The 22,722-nt window shown below is 43.8% G+C and overlaps 1 protein-coding gene across 1 annotated transcript; it reads right to left on the bottom strand.

Moving 5' to 3' along the window:
- Nucleotides 1–9,197: 9,197 nt before the first annotated feature.
- On the bottom strand, nt 9,198–10,592 carry LOC123743341 (AAC-rich mRNA clone AAC11 protein-like). The gene has a single exon (XM_045719538.1). It carries the CDS (start codon nt 10,590–10,592, stop codon nt 9,198–9,200), a length of 1,395 nt encoding a protein of 464 aa, XP_045575494.1.
- Between the last annotated feature and the right edge of the window lie 12,130 nt (nt 10,593–22,722).

Here is a 22,722-nt window from a genome sequence, read left to right as displayed (position 1 = left end):
ATACCATAAACAACACTCTGAGTAATGCTGTATGATATTATACCATAAACAACACTCTAGGTAATGCTGTATAATATTATACCATTAACAACACTCTGGGTAATGCTGTATGATATTATACCATAAACAACACTCTGGGTAATGCTGCATGATATACCATTAACAACACAATGACATAAAGCCAGCATTTACCCCTTTAGGTATAAAAAAAATATATTTGATAAAATTATTTGCAGCCAGCATTTAATAATACATTCATAAATGGCAAAAAGAAGACAGTTAAAAAATAAATCACAAGGAATAAGGTTTTGAAGTGTCTGTCCTATACAGTATCTAGGATGTATAAGAAAGCTCAGAAAATATTTTTGGTTTTTTTGGACACATATTTAATCCCTTATTTTCCGGGGAACAAAACTACCTCCATAATTCCATTTGTTTGTATGGGTTACCTTACACTTGTGGGGGTCACAGAGCACCGTGTTCGTGAGAGTCTCCCCTTTCCACAGAGTGGTCGGACGCTATAGATGTTTTCGTGAGATTTTCATGATGTCTTGTGGTCTGACAAACATCGTTGTAGCTCGGCCACCTTCTACCGCAGATGAGGAAGAACGAGGTAGGAGGATGTGGTGGATTGAGATGCAGCCCATTAAACTGCAGATGAGGAAGGACGAGGTAGGAGGATGTGGTGGATTGAGATGCAGCCCATTAAACTGCAGATGAGTTTTGATGGAGATTTTTTTATTATGTTACTTAGATTGACGCACGGGTGGGGGTCAATAAACACTTAAGGATGTTTTGGTGAAATATTAGCTTTTGTCTAAAGCCCTAAAAAGTCAGGAAAATCAAAATGGAATTAGACCTAACAAGGCTTTTCGGCAAACACACGTTGACACCTGTTAGAGTACTGTAAATGTATTGATCTACTTCAACAGAATATGTACTCATATTGGATGGGTAGATTAGGATTCAAACCTTCTCTCAAACAGCCTAATACAGACTGTTAGATTAGGTTCATCCCATTAATGTACTTGGTAATGTGAACGTGATTTTCTTTGACAACACTTTGGATTTTTATTGGAATATTGTACCAGTGTTTTGAATGTTCAAATGGAAATAGCTAACTAGCTAGCTAATATATTAAGGTAAGATTTATTTAAGGCAAAAAGTTGTTACATTGTTTGTTGGAACTGTGTTGCTGGGCATGGCCAAACTCGTATCCGTAAATTGACAGTTTATAGTCAGATCGGTTGATACTTGTGATCGGAGCAAACAAAAGTGTTTTGTTCAAGTAACAGATGCATCTCAACATCAACTGTTTAGAGGAGACTGCGTGAATCAGGCCTTCACGGTTGAATTGCTGCAAAGAAACCACTACTAAAGGACACCAACAGCCGTGTCTTTACGAGACGCAGAGTAGGTGAACGGATGATCTCCGTATGTGTGGTTCCCACCATGAAGCATGGAGGCGGAGGTGTGATAGTGTGACTATTTGTGGAGGCGGAGGTGTGATAGACTATTTGACCAAGAAGGAGAGTGATGGTGTGCTGCATCAGATGACCTGGCCTCCACAAATCACCCGACCTCAACCCAATTGAGATGGTTTGGGATGAGTTGGACCGCAGAGTGAAAGAAAAGCAGCCAACAAGTGCTCAGCATATATGGGAACTCCTTCAATACTGTTGGAAAAACATTCCATGTGAAGCTGGTTGAGAGAAAAGCTGTGTGCAAAGCTGTCATCAAAGCAAAGGGTGGCTAATTGAAAAATCTAAAATCTCAAATATATTTGGATTTGTTAAACACTTTTTTGGTTACTCCATGATTCCAAATGTGTTATATCATATTTGTGATGTCTTCACTATTATTCTACAATGTAGAAAATAGTAAAAATAAAGAAAAACCCTTGAATGAGTAGGTGTTTTAAATATTTTGACTGGTGGTGTAAGTTGATTAAAATACATACCCTTCCACCAAGGCACCTGCAAGTTCCCGGACATTTCTGGGGGGGAATGGCCCTAGACCTCACCCTCCGATACAACAGGTCACAGACGTGCTCAATGGGATTGAGATCCGGGCTCTTTGCTGGCCATGGCAGAACACTGACATTCCTGTCCTGCAGGAAATCACGCACAGAATGAGCAGTATGGCTGGTGGCATTGTCATGCTGGAGGGTCATGCCAGGATGAGCCTGCAGGAAGGGTACCACATGAGGGAGGAGGATGTCTTCCCTGTAACGCATAGCATTGAAATTGCCTGCAATAACAACAAGCTCAGTCCGATGATGCTGTGACACAACGCCCCAGACCATGACGGACCCTCCACCTCCAAATCGATCCCGCTCCAGAGTACAGGCCTCGGTGTAACGCTCATTCCTTTGACGATAAACATGAATTCCACCATCACCCCTGGTGAGACAAAACCGCGACTCGTCAGTGAAGAGCACTTTTTGCCAGTCCTGTCTGGTTCAGCGACGGTGGGTTTCTGCCTATAGGCGATGTTGTTGTCGGTGATGTTTGGTGAGGACCTGCCTTACAACAGGCCTACAAGCCTTAAATCCAGCCTCTCTCAGCCTTTTGCGGACAGTCTGAGCACTGATGGAGGGATTGTGCATTCCTGGTGTAACTCAGAGAGTTGTTGTTGCCATCCTGTACCTGTCCCACAGGTGTGATGTTCGGATGTACTGATCCTGTGCAGGTGTTGTTACACGTGGTCTGCCACTGCGAGGACGATCAGCTGTCCGTCCTGTCTCCCTGTAGCGCTGTCTTAGGTGTCTCACAGTACGGACATTGCAATTTATTGCCCTGGCCACATCTGCAGTACTCATGCCTCCTTGCAGCATGCCTAAGGCACGTTCACGCAGATGAGCAGGGACCCTGGGCATCTTTCTTTTGGTGTTTTTCAGAGTCAGTAGAAAGGCCTCTTTAGTGTCCTAAGTTTTCATAACTGTGACCTTAATTGCCTATCGTCTGTAAGCTGTTAGTGTCTTAACGACCGTTCCACAGGTGCATGTTCATTGAACAAGCATGGGAAACAGTGTTTAAAAACAATTTACAATGAAGATCTGTGAAGTTATTTGGATTTTTACGAATTATCTTTGAAAGACAGGGTCCTGAAAAAGGGATGTTTAGTAGCCATATATAGGAAAACCAAAGTTCCAAAGGCTGGGCCTAATACAGTATATAAGAGGTCATACAAGATGTTTTGTAGTGACTTTTTTTGCTGAGTTTATGTGGACAGACCTCCCTGGAGTCTGAAGGTCAGAGAGTCTATCTACTGTATGTGGACAGACCTCCCTGGAGTCTGAAGGTCAGAGAGTCTATCTACTGTATGTGGACAGACCTCCCTGGAGTCTGAAGGTCAGAGAGTCTATCTACTGTATGTGGACAGACCTCCCTGGAGTCTGAAGGTCAGAGAGTCTATCTACTGTATGTGGACAGACCTCCCTGGAGTCTGAAGGTCAGAGAGTCTATCTACTGTATGTGGACAGACCTCCCTGTAGTCTGAAGGTCAGAGAGTCTATCTACTGAATGTGGACAGACCTCCCTGTAGTCTGAAGGTCAGAGAGTCTATCTATGTGGACAGACCTCCCTGGAGTCTGAAGGTCAGAGAGTCTATCTACTGTATGTGGACAGACCTCCCTGTAGTCTGAAGGTCAGAGAGTCTATCTATGTGGACAGACCTCCCTGGAGTCTGAAGGTCAGAGAGTCTATCTACTGTATGTGGACAGACCTCCCTGTAGTCTGAAGGTCAGAGAGTCTATCTACTGTATGTGGACAGACCTCCCTGTAGTCTGAAGGTCAGAGAGTCTATCTACTGTATGTGGACAGACCTCCCTGTAGTCTGAAGGTCAGAGAGTCTATCTATGTGGACAGACCTCCCTGGAGTCTGAAGGTCGGAGAGTCTATCTATGTGGACAGACCTCCCTCATGACACTCTTACGGCCATGTTGACCAGATGTTGGCTCTGCCAGCTCGGCACGGGAGGGCGACCTTGAGGTAAACCTCATAGGCTATTCACTGGCAATAAGTGTGTGTGTGTGTGTGTGTGTGTGTGTGTGTGTGTGTGTGTGTCATTCAGTCTTCTTGGGTTGGGTACTATGGGAGTTGCTATACTCATATCCTCATCTACCCTCCAAAGAGTTGGAGGGTGTGTATGTGTGTATGTGTTGTTGTGTGTGCGTCCATGTGTGTGTGTGCGTCCATGTGTGTGTGTGTGTGTGCGTCTGTGTCCGTGTGTGTGTGCGTCCATGTGTGTGTGTGCGTCCATGTGTGTGTGCATCTGTGTGTGTCCGTGTGTGTGTGTGTGTGTGTGTGTGTGTGTGTGTGTGTGTGTGTGTGTGTGTGTGTGTGTGTGTGTGTGTGTGTGTGTGTGTGTGTGTTAATATTAATAGTTGTGTGAATGATTAGGCGCCAGTGGAGAGGGGAGACTGGGGTTAGTTGAACCAAAGGTGTTAGTTGAACCAAAAGGGTTAGTTGAACATCAGCGTTAGTTGAACCAAAGGGTTAGTTGAACCAAAGGGGTTAGTTGAACCAAAGGGGTTAGTTGAACCAAAGGGGTTAGTTGAACCAAAAGGGTTAGTTGAACCAAAGGGGTTAGTTGAGCCAAAGGGGTTAGTTGAACCAAAGGGGTTAGTTGAGCCAAAGGGGTTAGTTGAACCAAAGGGGTTAGTTGAACCAAAGGGGTTAGTTGAACCAAAGGGGTTAGTTGAACCAAAAGGGTTAGTTGAACCAAAGGGATAAATTGAGCTAAAGGGGATTATTGAGCCCCCTTGTTTCTGGGAAACCATGCACAAAGTTAATAATTTAACCAAATATTTAGGAAGAGGGCATCATTTCATGGAGTCTGTGAAGGAAGAAACCTCATGGAAAAAGTCATTAGCAAGTTTCATCCAAAAAAACAGATTGTCACCAAGTCAAATAAATATATTGTGTTAGAGGTTTCTTGTAGCCAATGGCCATGGGGTAAGTTGAGCCAATGGCCATGGGGTAAGTTGAGCCAATGGCCATGGGGTAAGTTGAGCCAATGGCCATGGGGTAAGTTGAGCCAATGGCCATGGGGTAAGTTGAGCCAATGGCCATGGGGTAAATTGAGCCAATGGCCATGGGGTAAGTTGAGCCAATGGCCATGGGGTAAATTGAGCCAATGGCCATGGGGTAAATTGAGCCAATGGCCATGGGGTAAGTTGAGCCAATGGCCATGGGGTAAGTTGAGCCAATGGCCATGGGGTAAGTTGAGCCAATCACCATGGGGTAAGTTGAGCCAATGGCCATGGGGTAAGTTGAGCCAATGGTCATGGGGTAAGTTGAGCCAATGGCCATGGGGTAAGTTGAGCAAATGTACGTGTGTTCTTCCCAAGTGTAATGCAAGGTGTTATGAGGTATCAACAGGGCCCAGCCCATGTTAAAAGTGTTTAAAAAAAAAATATATATATATATATATATATGTGTTTGTTAGGTGTTAAAAGACAAAAAAATGTAGTTAAAAGTCTAAAATTATTGAAAGTAATTGTGATTGAGATTGTGATTATTTATTTTGCTCCTTTGCACCCTATTATTTCTATTTCTACTTTGCACTTTCTTCCACTGCAAATCTACCATTCCAGTGTTTTACTTGCTATATTGTATTTACTTCACCACCATGGACTTTTTTGCCTTTACCTCCCTTATCTCACCTCACTTGCTCACTTTGTATATAGACTTATTTTTCATCTGTATTATTGACTGTATGTTTTTTTTACTCCATGTGTTGTATGTGTCGAACTGCTTTGCTTTATCTTGGCCAGGTCGCAATTGTAAATGAGAACTTGTTCTCCACTTGCCTACCTGGTTAAATAAAGGTGAAATAAATAAAATGAATAAAAATTGTGTTGAATTGTGTTCAGGAAATAAATATAGACAAGGTTTTAAAAAGGTAGTGGTAATATTTAATTCAGTACGGAACTTTTGAGGTGGCTTAACTTACCCTGTCCCGCAGCTCAACTTACCCTATACCTGGGGTAAGCTGTGCCGAGACCCCTTTTTTGTTGTTGTTGCACAAGCTATGTTTTCAGAACTGTTACGTTTACATGAATTTGGACTATATCTGAAATTAAATGGAGATATCTTTGTTAGAAAGAATTCTATATATCACTTAACGGAGTGATGCTGAATGTAGAAAAATGGCTCAACTTACCCCACTACACCGTGAAGTAAATGTGAGGAATCAGTGATGTCACAAAAGTCCTTTAGAACAGATCAGTCAAACGAGGAGAGAGAGATTTATTACATTCTACTATTTTACTACTATTCTATTGTTATTATTTTTATATTTAATTTTGTATTATTATTTACTGCCATTTTATATTATTATCTGTTATTGTTTATAATTGTATTACAATGTATATTGTATACGTTGTTGCTTTGGCAATATTGACACAATGTTTTTCATGCCAATAAAGCAGCTTGAATTTGAGAGAGAGAGAGAGAGAGAGAGAGAGAGAGGGCGAGGAGAGAGAGGGCGGAGGAGAGGGAGAGAGAGAGAGAGAGAGGGCGAGGAGAGAGAGGGAGAGAGAGAGAGAGAGAGAGAGAGGGCGAGGAGAGAGAGAGAGAGAGAGAGAGAGAGAGAGAGAGAGAGGGGAGAGAGAGGGAGAGAGAGAGAGAGAGAGAGAGAGAGAGAGAGAGAGAGGGCGAGGAGAGAGGGAGAGAGAGAGAGAGAGAGAGGGCGAGGAGAGAGAGAGAGAGAGAGAGAGAGAGAGAGAGAGAGAGAGAGAGAGAGAGAGAGAGGGAGAGAGAGAGAGAGAGAGAGAGAGAGAGAGGGCAGAGAGAGAGGGAGAGAGAGAGAGAGAGAGGAGAGAGAGAGAGAGAGAGAGGGGGCGAGGAGAGAGAGAGAGAGAGAGAGAGAGAGGAGAGAGAGAGAGAGAGAGAGAGGGCGAGGAGAGAGAGAGAGAGAGAGAGAGAGAGGGCGAGGAGAGAGAGAGAGAGAGAGAGAGAGAGAGAGAGGGCGAGGAGAGAGGGCGAGGAGACAGGGAGAGAGAGAGAGAGAGAGAGAGAGAGAGAGAGAGAGAGAGAGAGAGAGAGAGAGAGGGCGAGGAGAGGGAGAGAGAGAGGAGAGAGAGAGCGAGGAGAGAGAGAGAGGGAGAGAGGGCGAGGAGAGAGAGAGAGAGAGAGAGAGAGGGAGAGAGGGCGAGAGAGAGAGAGAGAGAGAGGGAGAGAGGGCGAGGAGAGAGAGAGAGAGAGAGGGCGAGGAGAGAGAGAGAGAGAGGGAGAGGAGAGGAGAGACGTTCTAATTCAAATGTAATGATCATCAGAAGGAAACATGACAGAAATATAGTTTGATCTGTGGACATGGCTAATGAAGAAACAATGGAGATCTTGACAATAGAAACAAGACACACTATAGACCCCCCTCGTCCCAAAAAGTAAAGTCCACTGGTTCCTCCAAACGCTTTCTGCCAAGAGTAGCTAAATCATTTTTAGATAAATGACCTAAATTAGATTAGCGAGGTAGGTTTAGTCTGCTGCATGTTAATTATCACACGCTCTCAAATAAGACCACGGAACACGACGGAACACTTAGCCAGCGCTAACCCAATTCACTATGGTTAAGGAACGGGTGGATACGTAGCGAGGGGGGAATGTGTGGCGTCTGGGGAACGCGTCCTTACTGGACCCCCGTCACAGAGCCTTGTGGGTAGCAGGGATTTGTGTGTGTGCTGTGTGTGTGTGTGTGTGTGTGTGTGTGTGTGTGTGTGCGTGCGTGCGTGCGTGCGTGTGTGCGTGCGTGTGTGTGGGGTAGTTAGCATTTAGCTACGGGTGGCTACGAGGCTGCAGGGCCCCATGCTGTGTTAATGAGAGCTGTTCAGGATGCGTTAGCGGATGGTAGCAGCTAACAGGATTAGCCATGGCGGGGAGGAATGCGTGCTCTCATTTCACAGTTGTCACTACACCTTGGCTGTGAGAGGCATGGGTGACTGACAGGTCTGAAAGGTCGAACTGGAGGGCTGATCTACAGGGAGCTGGATACAGCCTTCCATCCTCTTATGGTGTGTGTGTGTGTGGGGGGGGGGGTGAAAGACTTGTTGTTGCAGGAAATTAAAGTTAAGTTAAGGTTTTTACTATTATTTAATATTTTGGTATTTATCTGAACCAGTTACTATCACTTCGGCATTTCAAAAATGCCTCGTCCCAGAAAAAATATATATACAGCAGAGGGAAAAACAATCAGAAGCATGACCAAGATACATATGTTATCAGTTATGACAATATATCACCCACGATACTGCATAAACCTTTCCTTGTTCTGTCCTGGTTATCCAGGCTGTTTGTTCTGCCCTGGTTGTCCAGGCTGTTTGTTCTGCCCTGGTTGTCTAGGCTGCTTGTTCTGCCCTGGTTGTCCAGGCTGCTTGTTCTGTCCTGGTTGTCTAGGCTGCTTGTTCTGTCCTGGTTGTCCAGGCTGTTTGTTCTGTCCTGGTTGTCCAGGCTGTTTGTTCTGTCCTGGTTGTCCAGGCTGCTTGTTCTGTCCTGGTTGTCTAGGCTGCTTGTTCTGTCCTGGTTGTCTAGGCTGTTTGTTCTGCCCTGGTTGTCCAGGCTGCTTGTTCTGTCCTGGTTGTCCAGGCTGTTTGTTCTGCCCTGGTTGTCCAGGCTGTTTGTTCTGTCCTGGTTGTCCAGGCTGCTTGTTCTGTCCTGGTTGTCCAGGCTGTTTGTTCTGTCCTGGTTGTCCAGGCTGTTTGTTCTGTCCTGGTTGTCTAGGCTGCTTGTTCTGTCCTGGTTGTCTAGGCTGTTTGTTCTGTCCTGGTTGTCCAGGCTGTTTGTTCTGTCCTGGTTGTCCAGGCTGTTTGTTCTGTCCTGGTTGTCTAGGCTGTTTGTTCTGTCTTGGTTGTCTATGCTGCTTGTTCTGTCCTGGTTGTCCAGGCTGCTTGTTCTGTCCTGGTTGTCCAGGCTGTTTGTTCTGTCCTGGTTATCCAGGCTGTTTGTTCTGCCCTGGTTGTCCAGGCTGCTTGTTCTGTCCTGGTTGTCTAGGCTGTTTGTTCTGTCCTGGTTGTCCAGGCTGTTTGTTCTGTCCTGGTTGTCTAGGCTGTTTGTTCTGTCCTGGTTGTCTAGGCTGCTTGTTCTGTCCTGGTTGTCTAGGCTGCTTGTTCTGTCCTGGTTGTCCAGGCTGCTTGTTCTGTCCTGGTTGTCCAGGCTGTTTGTTCTGTCCTGGTTGTCCAGGCTGTTTGTTCTGTCCTAGTTGTCCAGGCTGTTTGTTCTGCCCTGGTTGTCCAGGCTGCTTGTTCTGTCCTGGTTGTCTAGGCTGCTTGTTCTGTCCTGGTTGTCCAGGCTGTTTGTTCTGTCCTGGTTGTCCAGGCTTTTTGTTCTGTCCTGGTTGTCTAAGCTGTTTGTTCTGTCCTGGTTGTCTAGGCTGCTTGTTCTGTCCTGGTTGTTTAGGCTGCTTGTTCTGTCCTGGTTGTCCAGACTGCTTGTTCTGCCCTGGTTGTCCAGGCTGTTTGTTCTGCCCTGGTTGTCCAGGCTGTTTGTTCTGTCCTGGTTGTCCAGGCTGTTTGTTCTGTCCTGGTTGTCCAGGCTGTTTGTTCTGTCCTGGTTGTCCAGGCTGTTTGTTCTGTCCTGGTTGTCTAGGCTGTTTGTTCTGTCCTGGTTGTCCAGGCTGTTTGTTCTGTCCTGGTTGTCCAGGCTGTTTGTTCTGTCCTGGTTGTCTAGGCTGCTTGTTCTGTCCTGGTTGTCCAGGCTGCTTGTTCTGCCCTGGTTGTCCAGGCTGTTTGTTCTGCCCTGGTTGTCCAGGCTGTTTGTTCTGTCCTGGTTGTCCAGGCTGTTTGTTCTGTCCTGGTTGTCCAGGCTGTTTGTTCTGTCCTGGTTGTCCAGGCTGTTTGTTCTTCCCTGGTTGTCCAGGCTGTTTGTTCTGTCCTGGTTGTCTAGGCTGCTTGTTCTGTCCTGGTTGTCTAGGCTGCTTGTTCTGTCCTGGTTGTCCAGGCTGCTTGTTCTGCCCTGGTTGTCCAGGCTGTTTGTTCTGTCCTGGTTGTCCAGGCTGTTTGTTCTGTCCTGATTGTCTAGGCTGTTTGTTCTGTCTTGGTTGTCTAGGCTGTTTGTTCTGTCCTGGTTGTCCAGGTTTTTTGTTCTGTCCTGGTTGTCTAAGCTGTTTGTTCTGTCCTGGTTGTCTAGGCTGCTTGTTCTGTCCTGGTTGTCTAGGCTGCTTGTTCTGTCCTGGTTATCCAGGCTGCTTGTTCTGTCCTGTTGTCCAGGCTGTTTGTTCTGCCCTGGTTGTCCAGGCTGTTTGTTCTGTCCTGGTTGTCCAGGCTGTTTGTTCTGTCCTGGTTGTCCAGGCTGTTTGTTCTGTCCTGGTTGTCCAGGCTGTTTGTTCTGTCCTGGTTGTCCAGGCTGTTTGTTCTGTCCTGGTTGTCCAGGCTGTTTGTTCTGTCCTGGTTGTCCAGGCTGTTTGTTCTGTCCTGGTTGTCCAGGCTGTTTGTTCTGTCTTGGTTGTCCAGGCTGCTTGTTCTGCCCTGGTTGTCCAGGCTGTTTGTTCTGTCCTGGTTGTCTAGGCTGTTTGTTCTGCCCTGGTTGTCCAGGCTGTTTGTTCTGCCCTGGTTGTCCAGGCTGCTTGATATTGATTTTGATCTTATTTGCCATTGTTCTCTTTTCAGATAGATCAAGACTCGTGTAGTTAGACTGGGAGGATGATACAGACTAGTGTAGTTAGACTGGGAGGATGATACAGACTAGTGTCGTTAGACTGGGAGGATGATACAGACTAGTGTCGTTAGACTGGGAGAATGATACAGACTAGTGTAGTTAGACTGGGAGAATGATACAGACTAGTGTAGTTAGACTGGGAGGATGATACAGACTTGTGTAGTTAGACTGGGAGGATGATACAGACTAGTGTAGTTAGACTGGGAGGATGATACAGACTAGTGTAGTTAGACTGGGAGGATGATACAGACTAGTGTAGTTAGACTGGGAGGATGATACAGACTAGTGTAGTTAGACTGGCAGGATGATACAGACTAGTGTAGTTAGACTGGGAGGATGATAGAGACTAGTCTAGTTAGACTGGGAGAATGATACAGACTAGTGTAGTTAGACTGGGAGAATGATACAGACTAGTGTAGTTAGACTGGGAGGATGATACAGACTAGTGTAGTTAGACTGGGAGGATGATACAGACTAGTGTAGTTAGACTGGGAGGATGATACAGACTAGTGTAGTTAGACTGGGAGGATGATACAGACTAGTGTAGTTAGACTGGGAGGATGATACAGACTAGTGTAGTTAGACTGGGAGGATGATACAGACTAGTGTAGTTAGACTGGGAGGATGATACAGACTAGTGTAGTTAGACTGGGAGGATGATACAGACTAGTGTAGTTAGACTGGGAGGATGATACAGACTAGTGTAGTTAGACTGGGAGGATGATACAGACTAGTGTAGTTAGACTGGGAGGATGATACAGACTAGTGTAGTTAGACTGGGAGGATGATACAGACTAGTGTAGTTAGATTGGGAGGATGATACAGACTAGTGTAGTTAGACTGGGAGGATGATACAGACTAGTGTAGTTAGACTGGGAGGATGATACAGACTAGTGTAGTTAGACTGGGAGGATGATACAGACTAGTGTAGTTAGACTGGGAGGATGATACAGACTAGTGTAGTTAGACTGGGAGGATGATACAGACTAGTGTGGTGGGAATGCATGAGTTTGCCCCTATGTATATCTCAAGTCAACATGTTTTCTGTCTGGAGTCTGGAGTGTAACAACGTGTTAGTTAGGAAGGAATCGTACCACCAATTCATACATACTGTTACGGTCTTGGTTGTACAGTCTGTCTTATAGAGATATATAGAGGTGAGTTTAGTTCTGTGCTGATCTCTCTATCAGGGGTATAATGGCCAGCCACGGACCATCCTCTCACAGATCAGCCAATCAATATACATGTGATTTACAAACTACAGACACAGGTAATCAATGTGTATAAAAGTCTATGAAATATGCATTACAGGGATTTTGTTATAGCGACTGGAAGCTGAGGTAGATATACGGACAGGCCCATTTATTTTCCTCACTATTGATTATATCATCACTAGGATCGTCTGTCTTCCCCTTTCTCTCTCCTTCCTTCCTCCCTCTATCTCCCTCTCTCTCTCTCTCTCTCTCCTTCCTCTATCTCCCTCTCTCTCCCTCTCTTTCGCTCTCTCTCCTTCCCCCCTCTATCTATCGCTCTCTCTCTCTCTCCTTCCTCCCTCTATCTGCCTCTCTCTCCTTTCTCTCTCTCCTCTCTCTCTTACTCTCCTTTCTCACCTCTCTCATTTCTCTCTCTCTCTCTCTCCTCACCCTCACTCTCCTTTCTCTCTCGCTCTCCTTTCTCTCTCCCATCGCTCTCTCTCTCTCTCGCTCTCTTAATCTCCTTTCTCTCTTACTCTCCTTTCGCTCTCTCATCTCTTTCTCTCTACTTTCTCTCTCGCTCCTTTCTCTCTCTCCCTTTCTCTCGCTCTCCTCTCTTTCTCTCTCCTTCCTCGCTCTCCTTTCTCTCTCTCTCCTCTCTCTCTCCTTTCTCTCTCTCTCCTTTCTCTCTCCTTTCTCTACTCTCTCTTCTTTCTCTCCTTTCTCTCCTTTCTCTCCTTTCTCAGTAAACATTACACTCACAAAAGTTCTAAAAGAATAAAGACATTACAAATGTCATGTGTCTATATACAGTGTTGTAATGATGTGCAAATAGTTTAAGTACAAAAGGGAAAATAAATAAACATAAATATATGTTGTTTATACAATGGTGTTTGTTCTTCACAGGTTGTCCTTTTCTTGTGGCAGCAGGTCACACATCTTGCTGCTGTGATGGCACACTGTGAGACCCAATAGATATGGGAGTTTATCATCATTTGATTTTGTGAGTCTGTGTAATCTGAGGGAAATACGTGTCTCTAATATGGTCATACGTTTGTCAGGAGGTTAGGAAGTGCAGCTCAGTTTCCACCTCATTTTGTGGGCAGTGTGCACACAGCCTGTCTTCTCTTAGGAGCCACGCCTGCCTTCGGCGACCTTTCTCAATAGCAAGGCTACGCTCTCTGAGTCTGTACATAGTCAAAGATTTCCTTAAGTTTGGGTCAGTCACAGTGTTCAGGTATTCTGCCACTGTGTGCTCTCTCTTTAGGTCCAAATAGATTTCTAGTTTGCTCTGGGTTTTTTTGTTAATTAATTCCAATTTGTAATTATCTTTTTGTTTTCTCATGATTTGGTTGGATCTAATTGTGTTGCTGTCCTGGGGTTCTGTGGGGTCTGTTTGTGTTTGTGAACAGAGAGCCCCAGGACTGCTTGTTTAGGGGGCTATTCTCCAGGTTCATTATGGAAGGTAACGGCTCTTTTCTGTATTCTGATAATTAGCGGGTATCAGCCTAATTCTTCTCTGCATGCATTATTTGGTGTTTTGCGTTGTACACAGAGGATATTTTTTGCAGAATTCTGCATGCAGAGTCTTCAATTTTATGAATTCTTGGTTGATTTTTATTTATTTAATTTTTATTTAACCTTTATTTAACTAGGCAAGTCAGTTAATAACAAATTCTTATTTACAATGACGGCCTACCAAAAGGCAAAAGGCCTCCTGCGGGGACGAGGGCTGGGATTAAAATGTCAAAATTAATAAAATATAAATACAGGACAAAACACACATCACAACAAGAGAGACAACACAGCACAACACTACATAAAGAGAGACCTAAGACAACAACATAGCAAGGCAGCAACACATGACAACACAGTATGGTAGCAACACAACATAACAACAACATGGTAGCAACACAACATGGTAGCAGCACAAAACATGGTACAAACATTATTGGGCAGAGACAACAGCACAAAGGGCAAGAAGGTAGCGACAACAATACATCACGCAAAGCAGCCACAACTGTCAGTAAGAGTGTCCATGATTGAGTCTTTGAATGAAGAGATACAACTGTCCAGTTTGAGTGTTTGTTGCAGCTCGTTCCAGTCGCTAGCTGCAGCAAACTGAAAAGACCAGCGACCCAGGGATGTGTGTGCTTTGGGGACCTTCAACAGAATGTGACTGCGTGTTGTATGTGGAGGATGAGGGGGGGGGACCATACTCCATATTAACCCCCATGATTTTGGAATGAGATGTTGGACGAGCAGGTGTCCACTTACTTTCGGTCATGTAGAGAAGGTTCTATGGTTCTCTATGGGAGATGTCAGCATTTATAGGATGTATATCTGTCCAGTTGCTGTCAACTGCACAGTGCCATTGAGGTGCTTGGGTAAGCAAATGTTCAGATTAAGAACACTGATTCTGGACCAGCTCTCAGAGCCATCTTCCACCTTGATATGATGGATAGTAGACTACAGTCTGTTCTGAGACCAGCTCTCAGAATCAATCTTCCACCCTTAGATGGTTGATAGTAGACTACAGTCTGATTCTGGACCAGCTCTCAGATTCATCTTCCACCCTGATATGGTGGATAGTACATTTTACAGTCTGATTCTGGATCAGCTCTCTGTAGACTACTGTGTAGACTAGACTGTGACCTACGTCCCAAATGGCACCCTATTCGCTATTTAGTGCACTACTTTTGACTAGGGCGCCTAGGTCTCTGGTCAAAAGTAGTGCAAAAGTAGGGCACTATATAGGGAATAGGGTACCATTTGGAACGCCCTCTGGATATCCTGGAGAGCCACCTCATAGCCCAGCAGCAACACTAACAAGGTAATTACCCAAAGGCATCGGGAACGAAAGACAGGAGGGAAAATCAATATATCATTTCAGTATTTTAGAAAGGGTTTCCTCTGAATGTCTTATCTATTGGTGAATGTCTCAATCCCATCCACCAGCTTCGGGGAGAAGATGCCCTTGAGTGCTGGCCCAGAATCACAGTTCTCTCGTCTAATCTCAACCACAACAGTCAGGAATGTCAATCTGAAACTGGCCAGTTGAACATGGTACCCGAAACCAAATGTCACAGCTTTATCCTTGCTTGTAAATTGCTTGATGTAATTTACATTACTGTAAATAACAGCATATAGATCAATTTTACATCCTGACCCGTCTGGTGTTTCCATGGCAATGACCCCAGGTCGGGATGTAATGAGTGTGAGGTGAAACTGTTTTGACAAGTGTCAACCTCTCCGTCGTAGTGCCGTTTTTAACCAATTGGATCTCTGACAGAGATTAGCTTCTACAGTGCTAAGTGGGGCGCTAATATTTCTACTTCTGGACACTTAAAGTACCTGGCAGATCATTAGAAATTGATGAAATGTAAACCATTTATAGAAGAGAAAAATATTTTTTAGGACAACGATCCTGTGGGCTTTAGAGAAAGCAACAGACAAATTGTTGTCGGGCAATCTTTGATTCCCAAGCTCACTAATGAATAGTTATTTTCTTTTTTTAGTCCACCATCAAACACTGTCATTAATTTTCACCTCTACAGTAGGAACATCTAAATTAAAATCCAAATTTGACACTTTACCAGACCCAGACCAAATCCAGAACTAGAACAAAACAAACTGATACAACGCCGCAGGCAAAATACACTTCAAGGGATGAAATCGATTTGAATCCACAACACTGCTACAGTCTCACTCGATTGCCTAATTGAATGGCTCAAACACTGAGACAATTTGCCGTGTATGCTGAAGGCCTGCCGGGCGGCAAAGTGAAACCAATACATTATCATTTTTTTTGCTTTGCAAATTATTAATTAAACTCATCTTCCTGTGTTGATTCTCTCTCAGCCGCCGAGTCGTAATTGAGTTTGATAGATGACTGACAGCATCTGACAGGTCGTTAAGCCTCGTCATAAGAGATTAATTGAACGACATAATATTTATGTCTCGGTGTTGACCAGTTATCCTACCATCTATCACAGAGATGATCACCGCTGATTGAAAACCACTGGTCTGTGTAATCCTCATTATTTGAAATGTACAGCTTCTTGTGCCGTTTTGCGGTAATGATGACGGTAAATTGGACGCGTTAAATGCATAACGAGGGGGGAAAATGAGAGGGGGATGCTATCAAGGAATTAATGTGGTGGAATGTTGGGGAGGACAAGAAAGGGCGGGAAAAGACATATAAAACTAAAATTAGAATGTAATAAAGATCTCCAGTATTTTATTTCCAGTATTAAAATGTTTAATTAACTTCTTAATTTTTTCAACTGTTAAAGGTGAACTGCACTCACCGATTCCACGTGTTTCTTCCGGTGCTTGTTAGGAAATGCAGCGGCCATTACTGAAGCCCAAACGAGAGTTGTCTTGGGGTTTGGTTTAATGTGGGTAATGTCTTCGCCTTCCAATCACAGAAGGGCAGTAGTGAGTAATTTAGTGACAGAGAAGTAATCTAAGCTAGCTTTGCTATGGACCGTCTGTCTCACCGTCCACAAGATGATCTGCTAAATCAGTTCAATATGTAGGCTAAAGCTTGCGCTGACCTTGTGTTTAGCCAACCTGACAGCAGCTAGCTAGCATAGCTTGGGGGATATCTACAGATGGCTAGTGCCTTCATAAAGTATTCCTACACCTTGACTTATTTTTTGCTAATTTATTGAAAATGAAATACTGAAATATCTGATTTACATGAGTATTCACACCCATGAGTCAATACTTTGCAGAAGCACCTTTGACGGCAATTGCAGCTTTGAGTCTTTTTGAGAATATCTGTATCAGCTTTGCACATCTAGATTTGAGGATTTTATCCAATTCTTCCTTGCAGATTTTCTCAAGCTCTGTTTAGTTAGATGGGGAGCGGCAGTGAACAACAATCTTCAAGTCTGTCCACAGATTTTCAATGGGATTCAAGTCTGGGCTTTGGCTGGGCCACTCAAGGACTTTCACATTCTTGTTCTAAAGCCATTCCAGTGATGCTTTGTCTGTATGCTTGGGGTCATTTTCCTGTTGGAACGTAAATCTTCGCCCCCAGTCTAAGGTGGTTTGCACTCTGATGCAGGTTCTCATCAAGGATTTACCTGTATTTGGCTCCATTCATTGGCCCCTCTATACTACCAGTCTCCCAGTCCTGCCGCTGAAAAAGCATCCTCCCATATAATGATGCTGCCACCACCATGCTTCACGGTAGGGATTGTTGTGGATGGGTGATGAGCTGTTCCTGGTTTTCCTCAGACAAAAAGCTTTGCGTTCAGGCCAAATATTAACATCTTTGTCTCATCAGACCACAGAATATTTTGCCTTATGATCTTTCACGTGCCTTTTTACAAACTCCAGGCATGCAGTCATGTTCCTTTTTCTCAGGAAAGGCTTCCATCTGGCCACTCTCCCATAAAGCCCAGCTTGGTGAAGTGCGGTAGAGACTGTTGTCCTTCTGGCAGGTTCTCCCATCTCAGCCAAGGAACTCTGTAGTTTTATCAGACTGGTCATTGGGTTCTTGGTCACCTCCCTGACCAAATTTCCTTCTTGCTCAGTTGCTCAGTTTGGTCGGATGTCCAGCTCTAGGTAGAGTCTGGGTAGTTACATATTTTCTTCATTTCCCAATGATGGAGACGACTGTGATTTTGGAAACTTTCAACGCTCTACAAATTGTTTTATAATCTTCCCTGGATATATGCCTCATCATAATTATATCTCAGAGATCTATGGACAGTTCCTTGAACTTCACGGTATAGTTCCTGCTCTGACATGCACTGTCAACTGTGTGACCTTATATAGACAGGTGTGTTTCTTTCCAAACAATTGAATTAGCCACAGGTGTACTCCAATCAAGTTGTAGTGACGTTGCAAGGATGATAAAGGAAATTGGATACACCTGAGCTCAGTTTGAAGTGACATAGCAAAAGGGTGTGAACACTTATGTAAATGAGATATTTCTGTATTTCATTTTCAATACGTTTGTAAACATTTCTAAAAACACGTTTTCACTTTGTCTTGTGTGTAGATGGGTGAGGAAAACAATTGATTTAATCCATTTTGAATTCAGGCTGTAATACAACAAAATGTGGAATAAATCAAGGGGTATGAATACTTTCTGAAGGCACTGCAGCTGGCTAATATTTCTCTGTCAAATCACAGTTCTGCCAAGTACCAGTATCTAGAATGTGTTTCATGAGACACTCGTTTTACAACACCTTGCTATGAAATTAGCTTGCAACTTCTATCACGTCATGTAAAGACATGTTACCGTGGAAACGATATCAACAACTGCGAGTTGAATGCCCAGTCTTCAGTCAGCTCAGCTGTCAACACAATAATCTATAACTGGCAAGTTTTGTTTCGTCACCTCTCTCCTTATATCCACAGTTAGATCTCCCTACAGGTGTAGGCTAAATGTGGACATTGGGCAAACATGGCCAGCTTGAGTGGAGATGCATTTATCAGTAAAATAAATCAATCGATGGGTGTGTTTGTGTTACAAAATACAAATCATTTTCTGCTGTAAATAGGCTATCATATTGATTTGCTTATATAGACACTTTACCTAGAAAATGAAAAAAAGTTGTGTGTAGAGTACATCCACAAAAAGGAGCATAAAAATATTTGGTCCAACCCAGAACTAGCATGGACTTCAGCTGCCCCAGAACTAGCATGGCCTTCAGCTGCCCCAGAACTAGCATGACCTTCAGCTGTGCCAGAACTAGCATGGACTTCAGCTGTCCCAGAACTAGCATGGACTTCAGCTGCCCCAGAACTAGCATGGACTTCAGCTGCCCCAGAACTAGCATGGACTTCAGCTGCCCCAGAACTAGCATGACCTTCAGCTGTCCCAGAACTAGCATGGCCTTCAGCTGTCCCAGAACTAGCATGGCCTTCAGCTGTCCCAGAACTAGCATGGACTTCAGCTGTCCCAGAACTAGCATGGCCTTCAGCTGTCCCAGAACTAGCATGGACTTCAGCTGTCCCAGAACTAGCATGAACCTTCAGCTGTCCCAGAACTAGCATGGACTTCAGCTGTCCCAGAACTAGCATGAACCTTCAGCTGTCCCAGAACTAGCATGGACTTCAGCTGCCCCAGAACTAGCATGGACTTCAGCTGCACCAGAACTAGCATGGACTTCAGCTGTCCCAGAACTAGCATGAACCTTCAGCTGTCCCAGAACTAGCATGGCCTTGTAATCTATTCTATGGTCTAATCTAAGGATTTGGCAGTATAACCACACATTGACATGCACAGCTGTCTGGGTGAGGTTCTTTCTTCAAGTCTCCAGGAGGGGATGAAGTCCCTTCCATACATGTAGTGTTTTACAGGTTATGGACAGGTGGCAGTCAGGTGGCAGTCAGGTGGCATCTTTCTTTTCATGTTTTTCAGTCAGTAGAAAGGCCTCTTTAGTGTCCTAAGTTTTCATAACTGTGACCTTAATTGCCTACCGTCTGTAAGCTGTTAGTGTCTTAACGACCATTCCACAGGTGCATGTTCATTAATTGTTTATGGTTCATTGAACAAGCATGGGAAACAGTGTTAAAACCCTTCACAATGAAGATCTGTGAAGTTATTTTGATTTTTATGAATTATCTTTGAAAGACAGGGTCCTGAAAAAGGGACATTTCTTTTTTTGCTGAGTTTAGTAGCCATATATAGGAAAACCAAAGTTCGTGATTCTTATGTTGATGATGTAAAGAATATTTGCTGGTCTGTGGTGTGTAATGAGGAGTAACCAGACTCTGCACTTGACACATTTATGAAATTGCTTATTCCAGTTACCAGTAAGCACACACCCATTAAAACTTCTTAAGGATCCGCCCCTTTTTTCAATTTTCGCCTAAAATGACACAACCAAATCCAACTGCCTGTAGCTCAGGCCCTGAGGCAAGGATTTGCATATTCTTGTTACCATTTGAAAGGAAACACTTTGAAGTTTGTGGAAATGTGAAAAGAATGTAGTAGAATATAACACAATAGATCTGGTGAAAGATAATACAAAGAAAAAAACCAACTTTACTTTTGTAAAATTTTGTACCATCATCTTTGAAATACAAGAGAAAGGCCATAATGTATTTTTCCAGCCCAGGTGCAATTTAGATTTTGGCAGCAGTGTATATGCAAAGTTTTAGAGTGATCCAATGAACTATTGCATTTCTGTTCAAAATTTTGTATCAGGACTGCCCAAATGTGCCTAATTTGTTTATTAATAACTTGTCCTGTTCAAAATTGTGCACTCTCCTCAAACAATAGCATGGTATTTTTTCACTGTAATAGCTACTGTAAATTGGACAGTGCAGTTAGATTAACAAGAATTTAAGTTTTCTGCCCATATCAGATATGTCTATGTCCTGGGAAATGTTCTTGTTACTTATAACCTCATGCTAATCGCATTAGCCTACGTTAGCTCAACCGTCCCGTGGAAGGGACACTGATCCCAAAGAAGTTTTTTAACACTACTTTCTCTCACCACATTATCATATGCTCTATCTTTCTACTAAGTTTGTGCATCTCTTCACAACATTGATTGGTTGAATCCCGTGTGATATTCTGGGTACAGTTTGTTGTTGAATCCCGTGTGATATTCTGGGTACAGTTTGTTGTTGAATCCCGTGTGATATTCTGGGTACAGTTTGTTGTTGAATCCCGTGTGATATTCTGGGTACAGTTTGTTGTTGAATCCCGTGTGATATTCTGGATACAGTTTGTTGTTGAATCCCGTGTGATATTCTGGGTACAGTTTGTTGTTGAATCCTGTGTGATATTCTGGGTACAGTTTGTTGTTGAATCCCGTGTGATATTCAGGGTACAGTTTGTTGTTGAATCCCGTGTGATATTCTGGATACATGCTGTGCTAGCTGACAGGATTCCTACAGGTGTGGAAACATATAGGAAGAAAGACACGCACGCTCACACATGCACACGGGCACACGCACACACACACAAGCACCCACACACCCGCGCAGCCACGCACCCGCACCCACCCATGTACCTCCCACCCACCCATGTACCTCCCACCCCCCCCACACACACACACACTGCAGCTAACAAATGCCATCTATCTGAAACTGTTTACCAGATTTATTTGATGGGATATGTATAACAAAGCCATTTTTAGAACCCGGTCACTCTATAATGTTATTTGCACCATGGGGTTTTAATCTATTTAACTGGCTTGTTCAGATATATTCTCAAACTCTCTTCTTATTTCATTTTTTGTTGTTGTTGTATAAACAGTCTTTTGGAATCAAACTCAGAGAGAAGTTTAATCTCATCAACACAACCCAAGTCCCCGACATTTAGATTTCTAATTTTGGTATACAAGATTATTCCCTCCTAATATCTTCCTTCATGCAGAGGTTATTTTAGTCCCCTACTAAGGCAGTGATATCCTTAAAGGCTGCCAAAATTATCCTGCAAAAATTGCTGACTGGGAAATATGGAAGGTTCCAGGCAGGTATAGTAAGAAATCTGCGCTCACCGTGTAGCAATGTGACTGCTGTGTTGGCGGTAGCTACAGAACCAGACAGGGGTGACCCCTGTTGGATGGAGAGGTGGGATGACCTCAAAGTCATCCACCGCGAAGAGATCCTAGAGGAAAGAGAAGCTGCAATACACCTACTCTACATTAGGAACCATAGGATGAGATTTTGTGCCAAAAAAAAGATACACCTTTTTACCAATTATGTTAATAGTTTATATTGACTCTGTTTGCATAAGATGGTTAATAAATACCATTACAGTCTGATGCTATAGAGTTACAGTATATTTTATGATAATGTTCTACATAAACCCAACAGATTAATAAAATAGATTTATTTAGTCTATGCTTCAGGGACAGAGAGTTGTTTTAAGATATTATCCACCTTATAAAACACTCAGCGAATCATTTGAAATGATGTATGAGGCTCTGAATTCAAGTTTTTTTTCACAGAGTGGAGCCAATAATTGAAGAGTTTCTAATCCCCTGCAGGTGTACTGAGTTAGGAATTCAAGCAGGAACCCAGGGCCGTTCTGACCGCTCATTAGGCAGGATTAGGCGGCCCTCTAGGATGGCAGATTATTAACAAGGGCCGCATTTTCCAAGCTAAACTGACCAATACGTACCTCCGTCAACACATAACATCTCACGTAATTCTGTCCCCAAAAAACTATTAAAACTTCTCTCATCCACTGACGTATTAGGTGTGCACGGATTCTGCCCCACGACAAGCAGTGCCCTGCTCATTTTGGCAAACTCAGGGGCACAAAATATTTATTCTTGTCCATACCCAGTGTCCTGTTGGAGACATGGAGCGCTGCAGCTCTACACCGACGCTGAAGTCATTTAACATAAATCATGTAGCCTAATAGTAGAAAGAATAGTAGCCAATGTAGGTTTTCTGTAGTGTCACAGGGGTCGTAAAAGGGAGACCAAGATGCAGCGTGGATAGTGCTCATTTTCAATCTTTTTAATGAACACTTGACAAAATAACAAAAACGACCAACACAGTCCTGTCAGGTACAAAGACTATAACGGAAAACAACTACCCACAACCCCAAAGGAAAAACAGGCTGCCTAAGTATGGCTTCTAATCAGAGACAACGAAAGACACCTGCCTCTGATTGGAAACCATACCCGGCCGAACATGAAAACCAACACATAGAAAATGATAACTAGAACAAACCCACATAGAAACAGAAAACCCAAAATACCTACAAAACAAACCCCCCTACCACGCCCTGACCACTCTACTTTGGCAAATGACCTCTTTCACTGGTCAGGACGTGACATGTAGCCTACAGACTGGAGGCCATATTTATGACAATGTTATGAGACAGATATCTCTGATCAAATAGCCTAATTGGCGACCTATCAAATAAAAATGTGTTTTGATTT

The sequence above is a fragment of the Salmo salar genome, chromosome ssa06, assembly GCF_905237065.1.
Source record: "Salmo salar chromosome ssa06, Ssal_v3.1, whole genome shotgun sequence".
Lineage (NCBI taxonomy): Eukaryota > Metazoa > Chordata > Actinopteri > Salmoniformes > Salmonidae > Salmo > Salmo salar.
The sequence above is the reverse complement of the archived record's forward strand: the minus strand, read 5'-3'. Positions and strand labels throughout refer to the sequence as shown.

Excerpts from the sequence above, each read along its gene's own strand:
- LOC123743341 (XM_045719538.1), bottom strand. The coding sequence starts at position 10,592 with ATGGCAAATAAGATCAAAATCAATATCAAGCAGCCTGGACAACCAGGG.